This window comes from Lactuca serriola, chromosome 3 (genome assembly GCF_051521515.1).
Source record: "Lactuca serriola cultivar US96UC23 chromosome 3, Lser_US96UC23_V15, whole genome shotgun sequence".
NCBI classification, from domain to species: Eukaryota; Viridiplantae; Streptophyta; class Magnoliopsida; order Asterales; family Asteraceae; genus Lactuca; species Lactuca serriola.
Window position 1 is genome coordinate 223418134 of NC_136410.1, and position 17353 is coordinate 223435486.

The 17353-nt window shown below is 35.4% G+C and overlaps 1 protein-coding gene across 1 annotated transcript; it reads left to right on the forward strand.

Annotated features, from left to right (window-relative positions):
- The first annotated feature begins 6077 nt into the window (after positions 1-6077).
- Positions 6078-7995, forward strand: LOC145096056 (phosphoribosylaminoimidazole carboxylase, chloroplastic-like). The gene is made up of 10 exons (XM_079033830.1): positions 6078-6245; positions 6533-6541; positions 6609-6626; positions 6708-6846; positions 6925-6980; positions 7073-7146; positions 7265-7371; positions 7518-7675; positions 7752-7781; positions 7939-7995. Exons 1-10 carry the CDS (start codon positions 6078-6080, stop codon positions 7993-7995), a joined length of 816 nt encoding a protein of 271 aa, XP_078889956.1.
- Positions 7996-17353: the final 9358 nt, after the last annotated feature.

Consider the following 17353-nt stretch of genomic DNA (forward strand, 5'->3'; position numbering starts at 1 on the left):
TACAAATTCCAAAACTTGAGGGCAAGTTTTGTAACTATCCAAAACTTTTCATTTCATAACTTATGAATTAAAGGTTCATAAAATGAAGACTCTTCATTTTTATGTAACTTATGTGTTTTAAATGTGTGTTTAAAAGAAGTGACCTTTGGATATCCATAACTTGAGGACAAATTATGGACTCCATTAAAACACATAAATGATCAAGAATTAATCCTAAACAATTCAGCAAATAATTCCTATCATCTTCTAAATTCATAAGAACATGAACATGATCATCAAAGTTTCAAGAATTATATGAACACATACAAAGCATGAAATTTTGATATAAGCTATTGTAAATAGATTAGAACAACCATTACACCAACTAAAAAAAGTTTTAAAACACCAAAACAGTTTAGGGTAATGTTTCTAGTCCATTTCCAGCAGCAAAAGTCGAAAATCTACATTCTGAGGCTCCTACTCGCCAAGTGCACGAACCTACTCGGCGAGTAGGATGATTTTACACATGAACTCGGCGAGTCCCCCCATGGACTCGGTGAGTTCATCAGGCAGACAGCAAAAATTCGACTTTTTTCATTATTTTGCGTCAAGTATGAAACAAACATGCCTAGTCTCAGATACCACTGTTTGGTTTTGAGCATTCAAACACTTCCTAAGTGTATATGCAACCCTAATAAACCTTGGATCTATGTTTGTCTAAGGTAGATGCAAAATAATATTTTCCAAGGTTTATGACCTATCTAGCATGGCATGGGGTACTTTTAAACATAAAAGGACTAGATGAATTACATACCTTTTGTTGATTGTTGATTCCTTGGAGTTTGAGAGCCAAGCACCAATAATGTGAATGCCTCAAATGGAAATCACAAATCACCACAAACTTGGAAAATGTATGAGAGAGTATACTAACACTTAGAAATCGGCCACCACTATTACACTCACACTAGGGTGTTTTTCATGTAACATAAGCTTGTTTATATAGTGTGCATGGTTAGGGTGAAAACCTAATAACCCATGTATTTTCCTTTCCAAGGATCCATGGGTTAAAAGCTCCATGGATCATCCATGGACTTCCATATAAGCTTAGCCCATTAACAAATGAGCATTAGCCCACACCATATAAATATACTAGCCCATAATTTAATTAGTCTTCCTTTTAATCACTAAATCAATTCGTAATTAATTCAAGATTAAAACTAATTAAATAACATGACTTTATATTAATATATTATAACTTATAATATATTAATAAATTGTAAGTATACAATTCTCATAAAATTATCCATAAATCGTTTGGGTGAAGTGCAACCCAAATGGACCATGTCGGGTCGGGTCAAGTATATACCAAATAAGTTATGGACTTAGACACCTTATCCAACAATATCTCACTTGATTTATTATTACTAGCTGCAATGAGAGAAGCGATAAGCTTAACACATAGTGTGAGTAGTGTAATCACTAACTCACTAGGTAATATATTAGTTTATTAATTATTAGTGTGACGCATAAGGAGCTTGGCCTCCTCACATGATTCGTGAATAGCCTTTTATGCTCTCTGTCCTGGCTATGGTTGCCCTAGTTTCATAAGTAAAGGGTTGGTTTTCTCCTGGCATTCCTATGGTGCTATCGTTCCTATGATTGCCCTAATTTTGACCCAAATGTCCGAGCGGGCTCTCCAGTTTGTTCCTGATAGGGTAAGGTTCGTTAACGATCTCTCTACTGCCTTTCTTTTCCCCTGATCCTTTTCTCGAAATCCTCCTCATGAACCCTCTTTTGGTTCTTCCTCAACTCCTCTATTGGTTGTGGTAGCGGGGTTATGATGTCTAGATATGTCATTTGTGCGAGAATAAGAGTGTCTAAAGGATCTATGAGATTAATAAAAGTATCTCTATTGAGCTTTTTATGATGATCCTTACCGGGTCCTTCTATAATCACATAGTGTATACATATTATATATAACCAAGATAAAGTAGATCTTCGAATAATTGATAATATTCTAAGACCACAACCAAAAAAGGAACAGGAAGTAGAGCGAAGATCACAAAATCTATGTCTATAAAGTCTTAATTATATATAACCCTAAGAGAATACTCTCCGCAATTATAGACCTATCAGTAAGGGTCCTTTAGTTTTCACATAGGTTATATATAGTACCTAAAATACTCCTATAGTATTTTAATTGCATGTTTGAATCTAGAGCTTCTTGATATACATAGTCGATAAGTTTTTAGATTTGTTGTTATTGTATAGTATCATAAAATACTCCTATAGTATTTTAAACTTTATGTTCGGTTCTAGTATTCCTTTGTATATAGAGTTGGTAAGTTTTAGACACTACAAGAAAAACAGCCTTTTACGACGCGCAATTTATGATACGCATTGATTTACGATACGCAAAAGTGTGTGACCTAAAAATAATGTCATCTCTTTATAAATTTTAAGGATTTAGAACAGGCATTTTTGTGTGCCCTTAAATTAGTGTCTAAAAAAATAAAAACACACGGAAGGCGCCTATAATAAAATGTGTGTCGTCTGAGGATGTCGCTTTATAAATTTTAATGGAAACGCTCGTTCCATCCTTCAATAGCCGGGGGAAAATGAAATCCTAAAAAATTAAAACCCCTGCCTTCCTTTTTCTTCCTTTCCCTCTTGCCCTAGTTATCGACGCTCCTTCCTTCCCCTCCCGACATTGACTGCCACCTACTTCTTCCCTTGCACTTCGACCATCCTTACTTGCCAATCCCGGTCGTCGATGTCGATCAAGGCAGCAGTAGGCACGCCACCAGCCGACAACCTTCACTCCCTCCTTCTCCTTTTCTCTGTAAACCCTAATCCGCCTCCACCACTATTGAATCCCTTTTGTTTATCCTAAAGGAATAACGCAACCAAGATCGTATCTCAAATCAAGTACTCCGATGTGGATTTAAGAATTGAAGGCCCGCTTCAGGTTCACATCCTCGCTGACGTTAAAGTATCATTATCTAGGGCTTTTTCAAGGAGTACTCTACCTCAACTCACTCTGACCTCGGCTCATCTCTTTCTACCGGCGACCTCGGACTCACTTCACCTCACTATAAACTGCAACGATTGCTCAAGTTTACAAGCCCTAGGTTAGATTAAGGTAAATATTGGTTTAAAAGCCCTACTCTATCATGATCTCGACACTCCTCAACAACATCACTAATTGGATCTCCGGAAATGTATAGGGCCTTGGTAGGCCCATCTAATTATGTGTTGATAATGATGTTCACCATTAAAGACGCTTCTAAGCGGTGGAGTATATTAAATGACTCTCCTATTTGGCAAGATTGAATACTCTACCTTCTCGCTCTTCTCTGTAGCCTCACTGCGATTGTCGCTATTGTGATTTCTCTTTTTGATTTTTTTTACAGTTTCTATGTTTTTTTGAGTTTCATGTTTTTGTTCCTAGGTTTTGTTTTAGAGCGATACCTTTTTTCCTATCAGTAAATTGAGAAGTTAAGTCGCTAAATTCGATTTCTTCATAACAGATTCTGATCTCTAGATTTACTCTTGTATTAATTGATTAAAATGAGTAGTATGAAGAAGATTACTCATAAATTTCATGATTTTGTGACATCTGCAGATGCAATTGATTCGAATTCAGCAAACAATACAAGACTATGATATCAACGAAAGTATCATCTGCAACATATATTTCTCGCTATTATTTTGAGTAAAATAGAATAATCAAACTCTTTTTTTAGTGGTCTAGGTGTCAGATAGATGTGATCAGGACTTCATCAGAGTTTAAAGGTAAATGAATTATTGTTAATTACATTTTGTTTATAAAAAATATTGATATACAGAACACCAACAGCCAATTGGATTGTGATCAGGACTTCATCAAAGTTTAAACATTTAGAAACAGAGTTATTAACTTCTTATTATTAAAATGGACAACATAATCTTCACTTTTATTAGGCAGGGATAATACTTCCTGAGTCATCTTGCCTTCCAGCTAACTTTCCATTAAGTCGGTATGTTTTTTTATTACTATTTTTAGTATGTTCTTAACTTCTTATTATTGAAATGAGCTAATTTTGCTTTATTTTTATTTTCCAGGTGTACTTCACAAATTGCACCACACAAATTGAGGTGTGAGAAAGAACCTCAGAATTCAAAGTAACCTTTTACTCTTATTTACCTTTTTACATTATTTGTATTTCTTAACTTTTTTTATGACTCTTTTACCCTTCTGTTGTCAGGCTACCACCACCAAACTTTCACCATCCCACTGTAATTTGCCCAGAGGAGACACTTACAGAATACTGTATTGGGGGGATACAGAGAAACGGTTGAGGGGCTTGAGGTATGCCTTAAAACTTTCTTAAATAATTCATTAGGTATCATTTCATAATGAACATCATCTACTGTATTGATAAGGGAAGTTTTGTGTATTTTGCAACCACTATGCCTTAAAACTTGTTTGTTCTTGAATTCTCAACAGCAACAGGGTGCTGCATTGCCACATAGCATGTCACCTCATAGCATGCCACATCAATGTGTGTGTAACTTGAGTTAGTTCATTATAGTTACGATCTGAAGGTTGCCTGCAAAAAGATCCTGGCCAAATAAGGGCTTCAGATATATCAGGTGCTAAAAGTTGCTTTTTCCTCTGAATGCAAGATTTCTTTTTTATGGCTTAACTTTTAGCATTTAGTCAACTTTTCTATTCACCAAGTGAAATGTCAATAATTTTGCAGATAGGGAAAACCAAATGGCTGAATTAGATGCACGGAAAGCACAGAAGCTTAGCACTACAACCAAGACTCTACAAAGACAGATAAAAACCAACAATATATGTGATGATTGTACAAGATCACAACCAAATCTTGAATTAAATTATTGGGATTTCAGCCGTAAAAGTACAACAGATGATTGTTTTCTAGGTTTGACCCTGGCAGTCAACCCTAGTGTTTCTAATATCGGTAACAAACTTTACCCTTTTTCTAATATTTATGAATTTCACATCATGTTTGGGAGAAATAGTATGAAATTTCCATACTTGTTTTTCTTCCTTTATACTCAGAAATAGTCCATAAGACTCAAAGCACAAAACAAGTGAGTTTTTATACTTTCTTATAATGATTAAAAGATATGTTTTAAAATTTTAGAAACAAAATCTACTTTTTTCTTTTCCTTCTAAATTTTGTCCTTTTTTGCTAGGATGTATTTTCTTGCTTTGAGGAAGTTTGCTATAATCTGCCAGTCATTTTGCAGAAGTATTTCGTTAACTTTCATCTATGATCAGCTATATATAACTTCTTTACAATGACACCCCAATGGCAAACTCTCATTGTGGTGTTATGTTATGTCCACTAGGGAAAGCTTGCATGTAACGTGTATCAACAAATAAAAAAACAATGCGGCTATGATTAAAATACAGCCATTCTAGGAAAGCATGGATTAGAAGAACATATAACATGAACTGATTCAAAACTTCTCAATTAACATGTTCTGTAAGGTAAGAAGCAACCCATAAACTTCCAAAAATTTTATACACACAAGTATCCATGTGTTTTTACGTATTTACCATTTTGCAGATTCCTGTGAACAAAGTCAAAACATATTCCTTTCAACTTTTTATTAAGTAATCAAATTGCATTGGTTAACCATAATCTTCACAATCAATGACATCTTTGTCAACCATGTTCGGTTGAATACTTTTCCTTTATAAATAAAAGATCATCTTCCTTTTTTAGTGACTTTTTCTCGAGAAAATTGTGCTTTTAACTTTGTTACATTTTTATATTTCATGTTCCAAAAATTTATCATTTTTTTGGTTCCACAGGTCAAGTCATGACTACAGGGTGGGACAAAAAGATAAAATATGGGGATTCAAGGTCAACAAAGACTCTTACTTCTGTAAATACTATTAATACAGGGCTGAAATCTATATCACTACGTGGATTCGCTTCAATGGTTGATGTCGGGGATTCAGTAAATATATATGATTTGGTGTTGCAAACAAATATTCTTGTTTTGGTGTTGGAAATGTTAGTGTGGCCTGCCTTCAAAAAGAGCGACTTGCTCTTCTCAGGTTCACAGTATCAAAGATGACTCGAAAGGAATGTTGTCTTCATGGGTGGGGAAGGATTGTTGCATGTGGGAAAGAATCCACTGTGACAGCCTCACTGGAAATGTTGACAGGGGATGAAAAATCAAAGCTTGATTACAGGGCTTTATTCAATTGTTTCAGTGGTTGCTTCCTGTTTGTGTTGCAGGTTTGAGATGTTCGAGATGAAGATGATGAACAGTGGTCTCTGAGAGGGTGGTGGCCTCCAGTTCTATGATATTTTTCTTGTTATTTTGATTCATGCGAAAAACACACAAAAAACTTTCTTCGGTATTTTGCTTCAAACGAAAATCACAGGAACAACAAAAAAAAAAAAACTCTTATTTCTTTTCAGGTGAGTTTGGTGGTGATGTTTTGAAGACTGAAACAGATAGTGAGTGTAGTGGCGAAGGATAGAACAGGTAAATGGGTTTCTAATTTTTTTTCTTGTGCCAGAATCGAGAGGTATTTAGGTGGTTGGTTTAATTGGTAAATGAGGTGGGTTTAATGGTTTAGTGATTTGGTTTTCCAGGTAGAGGCTTTCATACAGGTCTGGATTTTAAGGACTATTTTATTTTATTAATATATAGCTGAAAAAAAAAGATAAATTTATATTTTTTTAGTGGGACAGATAGAAGATGAAGAATGTTCTAAAAGAGCAGGTGAACAATTTGGTTATCCTCTAATTGTAAAATGTAGAAGGTTGGCCTATGATGGAAGGGGTAATGTTGTTGCTAAAAGTGAAGAAGTGTTAACTTCTGCTATAAATGGTACTGATTTATATAATCTTTTTGGTGTTATAATAAGATTTAGCGTTGACAATGTTGTAATATATTTTTCATATGCAGCTGTAGGAGGATTTGGTCATGGATTATATGTCGAGCAATTGGCACCTTTGGTTAAGGTTAGTATATATTATGTATTTGGAGTTCAGTTTATATTTATAAAAAAAATTATACTAATATAATGAATTCAGTATTTTTCATGTTTTTTTAGGAGCTTGCAGTAATTGTTGCAAGAGGTAGAGATAATTATATATCATGCTATCATGTTGTGGAGACTGTACACAGGCAAGAAAGATCATAACTTGATATAGTTATTTTTATTATTTATGCTAAAGGTATGAATTAATAATAATAATAATATTATTATTAAATGTTATGTAGTTTATGTTTATTTATTTTATAGGGAAAACATATGTCACATTGTTAAATCCCCTGCTAATGAGTCATGGAAGCTTATGAAACTTGCAACTGATATTACTTCAAAAGTTGTTGCTTCATTGGAAGGTGCTGGTGTGTTTGCTGTTGAGTTGTTTCTAACAGAAGATGGCCAAGTTTTTTTTTTTCTAATATTACTTCTTAATTCTTTCTTTACATTATTATTTATGTATAAAATTACTGAAATTTATATGTTTGAATACAAATTTTATTAAATGAAGTTGTTCCTAGACCTCATAACAGTGGACACCATACAAATGAATCTTGTTACACTTCACAATATGAGCAACATTTGACGGCAGTTGTTGGTCTTCCTCTTGGTGATCCATCAATGAAAGCTCCAGCTTCCATCATTTATAATATTTTAGGTGAAGATGAGGTATAAGTTTTATTAAATTTTCAATAGATGAATATTAAAAAAAAAAGTGTATTTAATATGTGATAATGTTGTATAGGGAGAACGAGGTTTTATTTTGGCACATGAGGTTATTAGAAGGGCATTGTGTACTCCAGGGGCATATGTTCATTAGTATGATAAACCAGGTTGGGTATTTATTTTCTTTGATATCTGCTACAGTGGTGGAGGGGAAACTAATAAATAAAGGTGAAGTTTTTTTTCTAACAAGATTTTTTTTGTTTTAGATGACAATGGATCACAAGCCTCCATACCTCACACTTGGGATACCAGCTGCCTTTTAAAGGGTTGTACCTTTAACTTCTTACACTAACTAAAATCCAATCAAGATTTTGCTTGTTTAGTTGATTCTTTTTCTTAGGCATTCTTGACTCGTCTTGGATTAAAGCATTGTTATCTTATCAGCAAGTAATTACTTTCCACCCATGCCCGGTGGTCAGCCGCCCATGACACCAAGTTCAACATTTTTACGTGGTACACCAGGTAGCAAACCAATGACATGAAGGATCGGGTTATATAGTTAGGGATGTAGTATTAGGTTATATAGTTAGGGAAAACCCCTTAATAACAATGTATGACATTAAATTTTTGTTACAACTATTGATTTGTTTTATCTTTCCATGGAACGATTATTTGTATGACAATAAATTTTAAACAATGGATTGTATTTTTTGTATATGATATTTTATTTTCTATTATGAGACATTAATACAAATTTAATTTGAAAATTAGTAAATCTATAAATAATATATTTTTTAAACATTTAAAATTATGATACGCAAAAATGTGTGTCATCTTCATTTATGACATGGCCTTTCTTGATAGCGGCTTTCTTGATACGCATTGTGTGTCACTAGCACGTGCGTTGTAAGGTTACGACATGCGAATGTGTGTCATCTTCCTTTATAGTTGTATATCTTTTATTGGTTTATATACTTAGTTCACTATAAACAATGCTCTGATACCAATCTGTCACACCCCCAAACCATAACGGCGGAAAGGTTCGGGGGTGGATGATGTCATGTACAGTATCATAACAATTGTATAATAGTAATCAAAGCAACAAAAAACATTATATTGATAATATCTAATTTACATTGTGTTCAAAACATTGCCTGTTTAACATTAAAACCATAACAAATGATAAGACGTAATACTACTATGCTCCGTCTTCGTAACACCTGAGAGGGTACCTGTCTACTAATTTCCCTGAGAAGACACGTGGTTTAAAAAAGTTTCAACATTAAAGTTGGTGAGTTCATAAGCATTTTTTTATAGAAAGTATATCCATTGTTCTTTGAAAATGTTCGTGTGTTCGTCCAGAAAATCCTATATCTTCTTAATAAGAAATGTGACCATTCTAGTTCTTTCTATGATCACTTACTTTATACTAGCTATATATAAACTAATATCGAACAGACAGTTGAATGTGTGGAGCTGCCCTAAGCCCACCACCAAACAAGGAATAGGAAGTAAGGCGAAAATCACACATTCCACTGCCTATCAGATATTATCTATATATGACTCTGATGTATAAGCTAAGGAACCATAGAATTAACGATTAAGGATCTTTTATATTATACTACTTTGTAAATAAGTGTTGAACCTTTTGTAAATATGTTCCTAGTGCCACCCGCTCTACTTTAAAGTATTGTTTTCGATAATTAATCGTATTTGTTTTATGAAAATTGAATTGTAAAACATTTACTTGTAAAATAATCCTGGAAAATCCTATATTTTCCATGAAACCAATTTGTAGTATTAAACTTTCCAAGACCGAAAAGTACAAGTATAATTGTCATACTTAATTTGATGATACCTACTTTTATTCATAAGTAAAACTAGTTGAAGATGTGTTTGCCCTGTAACAAGATGTGATGTTAATACCCTACTATGATCACTTAGTACATACGAGTAGTATAATCGAGATCAAATTGACATTCGAATGGGTGAATCTGCCCTAAGCCCACAACAAAACAAGGAATAGGAAGTTAGGTAAAAATCACACATTCCACTGTCTACCGGACATTAATTTTACATAACCCTGATGTATATGCTAAGTAATCATTGAGTTAATACCCCTTAAGACTGTTTAAAAAGTATATTACTATGTAAATGTGTCGTTGTTTTCTCCATGTGAGTTCTTATAACCATATTGTAACCTAAGATGGCCTGATCGCAACATTCTTAAAGCGTCGGAATGTTAATGACATTTGTTACCCCACGCCTGTCGGCCTAACTGTAGCTAGAAGTTAAGGTGCGGGATTGTCAGTCCTGTATAGATCTATACACAAATATCTCACTATCCCTACAAGAAACTCTAGTTATAAGTCAGGACTTGGTTGGTACTTAGATAAGTACGTGAAGATGTCTCCCAAATTGCTTTAACGAGTTTACTAGTAATAAAGTGAAAAACCTTATAGTAAATAACATGTAACTTTGTAAAAATAGTCCATTTGTTCCATAAACTGTACCTATTATAGTTTATATGTTTGTTTCCTTGTTATAACCTGAGCTTTGTAAAATAGATTCCTATGTTCCATAAACTATACCTATTATAGCTTATAAGTTTGTTGTCGTGTTGTAACCTGAACTTTGTAACATAGTTCATATGTTCCATAAACTATACTTATTATAGTTTATAAGTTTGTTTCCGTTGATGTAAAACACGTTTAAATACATATTAACGGCAAGAAAACATAATAAGTAAATTATTATTTTTAAACACAAGATTTCTTGTATTTTACTTGTATCCCCCTACCCTAAAAACATTAAAAAAAGCTTGGAAAAATATGGCGGTATGAACTCACCTCAAACGTGTGTGCTTGGTTGAGTCATGAAGTACTAATGATGATCATCGAATTAAAATACGTGAAAATCGTCATATCCTAATAATATTTATAAACGATATCGTATTTAAATTAATACGATATTAATTTAAATAACGGATAATAATGTAAAGTGTTAAACAACACTTAATTATGTAAGAAGTGCTTATAAAAAGCCTTAGGAATTTATTTGGAGGAATTCTAGGCGTTTTGGGTGTGCTTGGGGGGTTTTCGGTTGGAGTTTTCTGTGTGCTTGAAGATTTGAACATTGGTCTTGGTGTTCTTGGTGAAAATAAGAAAATTTGGGTAAAATCCTTATGAACATATGTTGTTTACGGATGATACTTGAGAGCAAAATGAGACGTGTTTGTGGTGTGAAATGTGAGAAATGAGGAGTGTTTATGGTTGAACAAATATATATAGGATTGTGTTTTCGGCCTTAAAAGGCCTTGGCTTTTGGGTTTTCGGTCCTATGTGGGCTTAGCTAGATGATTTCGGTCTCATAAGGGGGTGATTTTGGTCATATTTGACCGAAAACCCTTGTTCTTGATTTATTCCAATTGTAAAATCCATTTGAATTAGATTGCTTGGCCGAAAACTACTTGTTCTGGAATTGTAGGACCGAAAACTAATATATGGTGATTTATTTTATGGTTTAAACCTTAGTCTTTTAACTTATGTTAATTTATACTAACATAAATCAACTTAGGTTTCAAACTATACTTAGTTATTAGCTTATAAACATGCCCTTATGGAAATAGAGGATACAATGCAACAAGGATCGCAATGTGGTTTCACTTGTACTTGGTTAAGGTTTAGACTTTGTTGGGTCTAAAATTTTTGGGTTGTGACAGAAGAAACCTCTAACACTAACACTCAACCCGAGGAAGAAATTTCTGTTGAACCTATTGACGAGTCATTACCTCTTAGACATTCCACACGAGTTACAATGACACCTGAGTTTTATGGTTTCCATATTACTACGGATGGTGATACGTTTATCAGTGATAGTATATTGGTAAATGTGGAGGAGCCTTCTAACTTCAGGGAAGCCATGGCGGTCCCTGATTCTACTAAATGGAAAGAGGCAAGGAACAGCGAGATCCAGTCCATGTATGACAATCAAGTTTGGAACTTGGTTGACAATGTACCAGGTCGTAAGGCAGTTGGGTGCAAATAGATCTTCAAGAAGAAGACCGACATGGATGGAAAATTGCACACCTTCAAGGATCGACTGGTTGCGAAGGGCTTTACTTAAACCCTAGGGATTGACTATTATGAGACCTTCTCACCAATGGCCAAGATTAAATCTATTAGGGTTATGTTAGCCATAGCTGCATTTCATGACTATGAAATTTGGCAGATGGATGTCAAAATCGCTTTCCTTAATTGAAAGTTGGCTAAGGATGTTTACATGAGTTAGCCATAGGGTTTTGTGGATGCTAAATACCCCATTAGAGTGTGTATGCTTGAGAAATCAATCTATGGATTGAAACAGGCTTCTCGCGGATGGAATCTTTGCTTTGTCAAGAATGTTAAAGAGTTTTGCTTCTTTAGAAGTAAGGATGAATCTTGTGTACAAGTCAAAGCTAGTGGGAGTATAGTGACTTTCCTGGTATTGTATGTTGATTACATACTACTCATAGGAAACGACGTTCCAATCTTTCATGAAGTTAAGTCCTGGCTTGGAAAGTGTTTCGCTATGAAGGATCTGGGAGAGGCTGCTTATATTCTAGGAATAAGGATTTTGAGAAATAGGAGTAGAAGACTAATTAGACTTAATCAAAATACATATTCAGGTAAGGTGCTAAAGCGTTTTAGCATGGAGAATACAAAGAAAGGGGAGTTGCCTATCCAAAGGAATACAAAGTTGAGTAAGACTCGGAGTCCGAGTACCGATGCAGAGATAGCAGAAACGAGTTGAGTACCATATGCTTCGGCCATTGGATCGATCATGTATGCTATGACATCTACTCGCCCTGATGTGGCTTTTGCTTTGAGCATGGTTAGTCGATATCAGGGAAATTCGGGTAAAGCTCATTGGATAGTGGTTAAGAACATCCTTAAGTATCTGTGAAAGACTAAGGACTAGGTCCTTGTGCTTAGTGCAGTGATGAATTAAGAGTTACTGGGTATAGTGACGCCAGCTTTCAAATAGACAAAGATAACTTCCATTCTCAATCAGGATGGATGTTTACCCTTAATGGAGGAGCATTGACTTGGAAAAGTTCCAAGCAGGAGACCATGGTTGATTCTAGTTGTGAATCATAGTATATTGTCGTGAGCAAAGCATCGAAGGAGGATATGTGGTTGAAGAACTTCATTGGAGATCTTGGAGTTGTACCAGCCATAAAGGAGCCTATGTAGATTTTATGCGATAATGAAGGAGCGGTTTCCTTAACCAAGGAACCGAGAGATCCTGGTAGATCAAGACATATCGATAGAAAATATCAATTTATCAAACATCGTGTAGAAGAAGGAAGCCTCGACATTAAGAGGGTATCATCAGAATAGAATCTTGTCGATCCCCTCACAAAGGGCCTTAGTAGGATTAAGCATGTTCAACACACGAGGAGCACTGGTATGAACGATGATATTAGTTTTAGTGATTAGATAGATATTTAGAAACTAGAAACAAATAATTGTAATTGGCATTTGATGATTAAATAAACGGAGATTTGTTTATAAGTATTGTTTTACTCTCTTTTGTCAATTGCTTATCACTGTGTTTCTTTTGCATTTTTTACTTCCTGAATAATTGGATTATTCAAATATCCACAATCGATCATACTTTGGAAGTAAGTAGTGAATTAAGGCTGTCATGAATTTGGTTGAAGATTGTCTAAGTGTTTAGACATAGCAATGGTTTGCTGCAACATTCATGAGCACTTATGAAATGCGGATTTGAGTATTGCATTAAACCCACACTCAGTGAATTACTTCATGGAATTTATCACGAGTAATTCTGAGATGATAATATCATATAATCTTTTAATCAAGATATATGAGTTGTTTACGAGTTGGTTGTGCCTTGATAATGCATAAATGCATCAGTAACTTGGTGTTATAAAACATATTGTTGTGCATGATTTGATGAGTAAATAGTACAATCATATGATTCAAAGTTTATCTGTTCCTTTTTCCCTAAGGGCAAAAGCGATATCTTGGTCCCCTCGATGATTTGGTGTTGACTTATGTGTCGGGCCCGGTCAGGACTGAATTGATGTGTTCAATTAAGTTCTTTGTCATTACAAATCAGACTTCGTGAAACAAACTGTTGGACAATGAGAATAATTATGTTCCATGTCATTTGTTCACATGATATCTTGCAGAACAAAGGATTATGTGATCCATTATCTTAGGACACGCAACTGACTAGGTCAGAGTTCAACAGAAGCTTTGAGAGCTACGATTGCTTATCAGTTTTGAAAGTCATACTTGCAACTATAGTTATTAGACTTATCCATGTGGGAGACTGTTGGATTAGGTGTCTAAGCCCATAACTATAATTGGTATGTACTTAAATTGATAGTGACATGGTCCTTTTGGGTTGACTTCACACTTGCAACTAGACAGGATGATTAATTGAGGAAGATGAAGAATTTATTAATTTGATTAATAAATTAGAATAAATTATTTATTAATATGTTATGGAAATAATACATTAATTATTAATCATATTGTTAATTAATATTTAATCATAAATTAATTGGGAATTAATTTTGGAATTAACGGAATTAATTAAAAGTGCAGGGGCTAAAAGTGCAATTGTTTAAAAGTTAAGAAAAAGGGTCCAGAACTTACCTAGGGAAGGTGTCGGATGAAATTGCATGGTATATGTAAGATTATTCTAGAATTTCTAAAATATCTTATCATATATGGATAATCAAAGGAGGTGGATAATTACCATATTTGAGAATAGGGTTATCCATAGCATCCTTGGTGCACTATATAAAGGGTCCTAAACCCTAATAATTTCAGCCACGCTTTAGAACAAGCAAGAACCAAAAAATTGATCCCTTCCTCCTTTCTCATATCATTCTCTTACATTGTGTGTTTGTGAGCCATTAGAGGTGTTACACTTGTGACACTAAGCTCTTAAGCTTCAAGATCTACAAGGGAATCATTGTTATTACAATATAACAATCAAGGTGTTTAACTAAACCCTAACTTTATATAGATTTCAAAAATAGTAGTTACTACCTAGGTTTTTTGCTTTTGTGTTCAAGTTTGCATGTTCAACTAGAGAAAACCTAGATCCAAAGCATTAGGGTTGCATGCACACATAGGAATTGTTGTTATGCTCAAAACCCATCAAATATGAGATAAAACAGGATTATATTTACATCATTATGTTCAAATTAACCCAGATTACATATTAAATTGATTTTTCTTAACACTTCAATCTTCCATAAAGAGCTCTTTCAATTCTCCCAGACTTTTTATCCATATTGAGTTAGAAGAACTCTACTACAAATACCCAATCTTTAGGATTGAAGTAAGTAAATTTAACATCTATTAAGTTGTAACATATGGATTTCCAGGTACATTACTTATTCATTTATTTTTGGAGATTTTGGGAGGGACTCGGCGAGTTGACGCTTAGACTCGCCGAGTAGTGTCGCGATTTTCCATCCGGGTTAATGACCGGACTTGGCGAGTCGACTAGTGGACTCGGCGAGTCCACATTGTTTAATGAAACCCTAATCCGCAGGGTTTGAGGCCTATTTAAAGGGGCTTATAGCCACCAATTGCAGCTGCCAGACCCCTGAGTGAAACCCTTAGCGATCTAGAGAGTTTGTGAGAGAGGAGAGGCCATTTTTGATCCTTGGGTGGGTGTTTTTGCAAGAAGAAGGTAACCAAGGCAAGAGGAAGTTGATGAAGGTGCTATTCTTTGGATTTTAGAGCCTAAGAACTTCATATTGAGGTATATATTCGATCCTTCTTCAGTTTTGGGTGTTAATCCTTGAGAGTTAGGGTTTATAGCCCATTTAGAGTGTGATTGTTAGTGCAATTGGTCCCTTCTTGTGTTGAGGTTGTGGATTTGGATCCAAAGAGGTCCAGAGACCTAAGCCCCTTGATCTTTATGGGGTGTCATTGGGTAATATGGGCTTAGGGTGACATATTGAGGCCATTTCTTCAAATAGAGCCATTGGGTTTTTGCATGGGCATCAAGATCCAAACTTTACGTGTTTATATTGCTTAAGGAGGCCAGATCTATAAGTTAGAGGAACGGATCTGACCTCAGAAGGTCATTTGAGCTCGAGCATGGCATGTACTCGGCGAGTACCAAGAGCAGACTTGGCGAGTAGGGTTAGGGTTTCCCCATAGTTCACTCAGTGAGTACATGCCGAGTTGGGGGAATGACTCAGTGAGTCAAAAGGAATTAGAGGACTGGAGTTCAAGGCGGAACTCGCCGAGTTCATAATGGCACTCGGTGAGTTGAGTCGGGGTGGCCCCGCGATTCATGACAGGTGTAACCCGTCGAGCAGGGGAAAGACTCGATGTGTCACGCGAGACCAGAGGGATAGTGGACATGCGTAGACTCGCTGAGTCACCCAAGTGCACTCGGCGAGTCGGGTCAAAGTCTGACCGTTGACTTTGTTGACTTTGAAGGTTTGGTCAACAATGGGGTCTTTGTGTCAAGAAAGGGTTGAGTCTAGTCTTGAGACTTATAATTATGAGAGTATTTTACTTTATGTGATTAGGCGGAGGCTAGACCATATTTCCACCGAGTCGGAGATTTACCGAGACATCCAAGATGAGTCTTCTCACTATACTTACCTAGAGTGGTAACAGAGTTATGTGCTAGTATACTACTGAGTTATGTGCCAGTGTATTTGTATGCTATTTATGTGTCTTATTGTGATATGTGATATGCATGATTCAGAGTTTACAAAGATAGGACCAGTGGATCCATAGAGTTAGGGCTAGAAAGCCCACAGAGAGTTGGGACTGGAGGGTCTCACAGGGTCAGCAGAGCTATAGCCTTGAGTGGCTAATATATGTGTTAGAGTGGTATTTTGGGGAACTCACTAAGCTTTATGCTTATAGTGTTATGTGTTTCAGGTACCAGTGATGATCGCGGGAAGGCGCCGACATGTTTCGTACACACACATGGGATTTTATGTATTTCGATCTTGGGAAATGTTTTGTGGAACAAAGATATGATACAATGAGATTTTATTAATAAATGTGTATGGAAAATGTGTTTTGAAAATGTGAAAAATTGTTTTAATTTTTACGGTGTTACAAGTTGGTATCAGAGCCTTGGTTTGAGGGATTCGGATGCATCTTTGGGCGTATCTGAACTGAAAATGAGGATTTGGGAAAAAAATTTGATAACAAAACAATTTTAAAAGAGTAAAAAGAGTTTTGAGACAAAAAGAGCAGAGCCGTGTGTACGATCAGCCAGCGCCCGGACGGTGATTTCTGAAAATACCCTTGTAATAAGTGTTACGAGATATATTGTGTTATGTTATATGATGAGCTATATTATGCATGCTAGAGTAGACTAGGTATCCTTATTAGGACTAGAGTGGCCTGATATATGATGCCTTAGTCTAGGAGATTTGCTGCTAGGGATGCTTGAGAGTGTTTAGATAGCAGCGAGGAGCTTATGAGAGATCAACTAGTGAGTAGCATATGATTTAAGAGAGTAGAGTGCTTGGAATTTGGGACTCTGGGAGGAGGACTTGGGATGAATGTTGATGCGGTGTGGTCGGTAGTATTGGGATATCGAGTGTGTGTACACCTGAGCGAGTCTCTGATATCTTGTGTTGTATTTCAGAGAGGCATCATGGTGGGGACACGC

Bases quoted from the DNA above. Each gene is read 5' to 3' on its own strand.
- LOC145096056 (XM_079033830.1), top strand. From the start codon at position 6,078: ATGACTCGAAAGGAATGTTGTCTTCATGGGTGGGGAAGGATTGTTGCA. The intron at 6,847-6,924 runs GTACTGATTTAT...TTTCATATGCAG, and splicing joins GTTAACTTCTGCTATAAATG to CTGTAGGAGGATTTGGTCAT. The intron at 7,147-7,264 runs GCAAGAAAGATC...TTTATTTTATAG, and splicing joins GTTGTGGAGACTGTACACAG to GGAAAACATATGTCACATTG.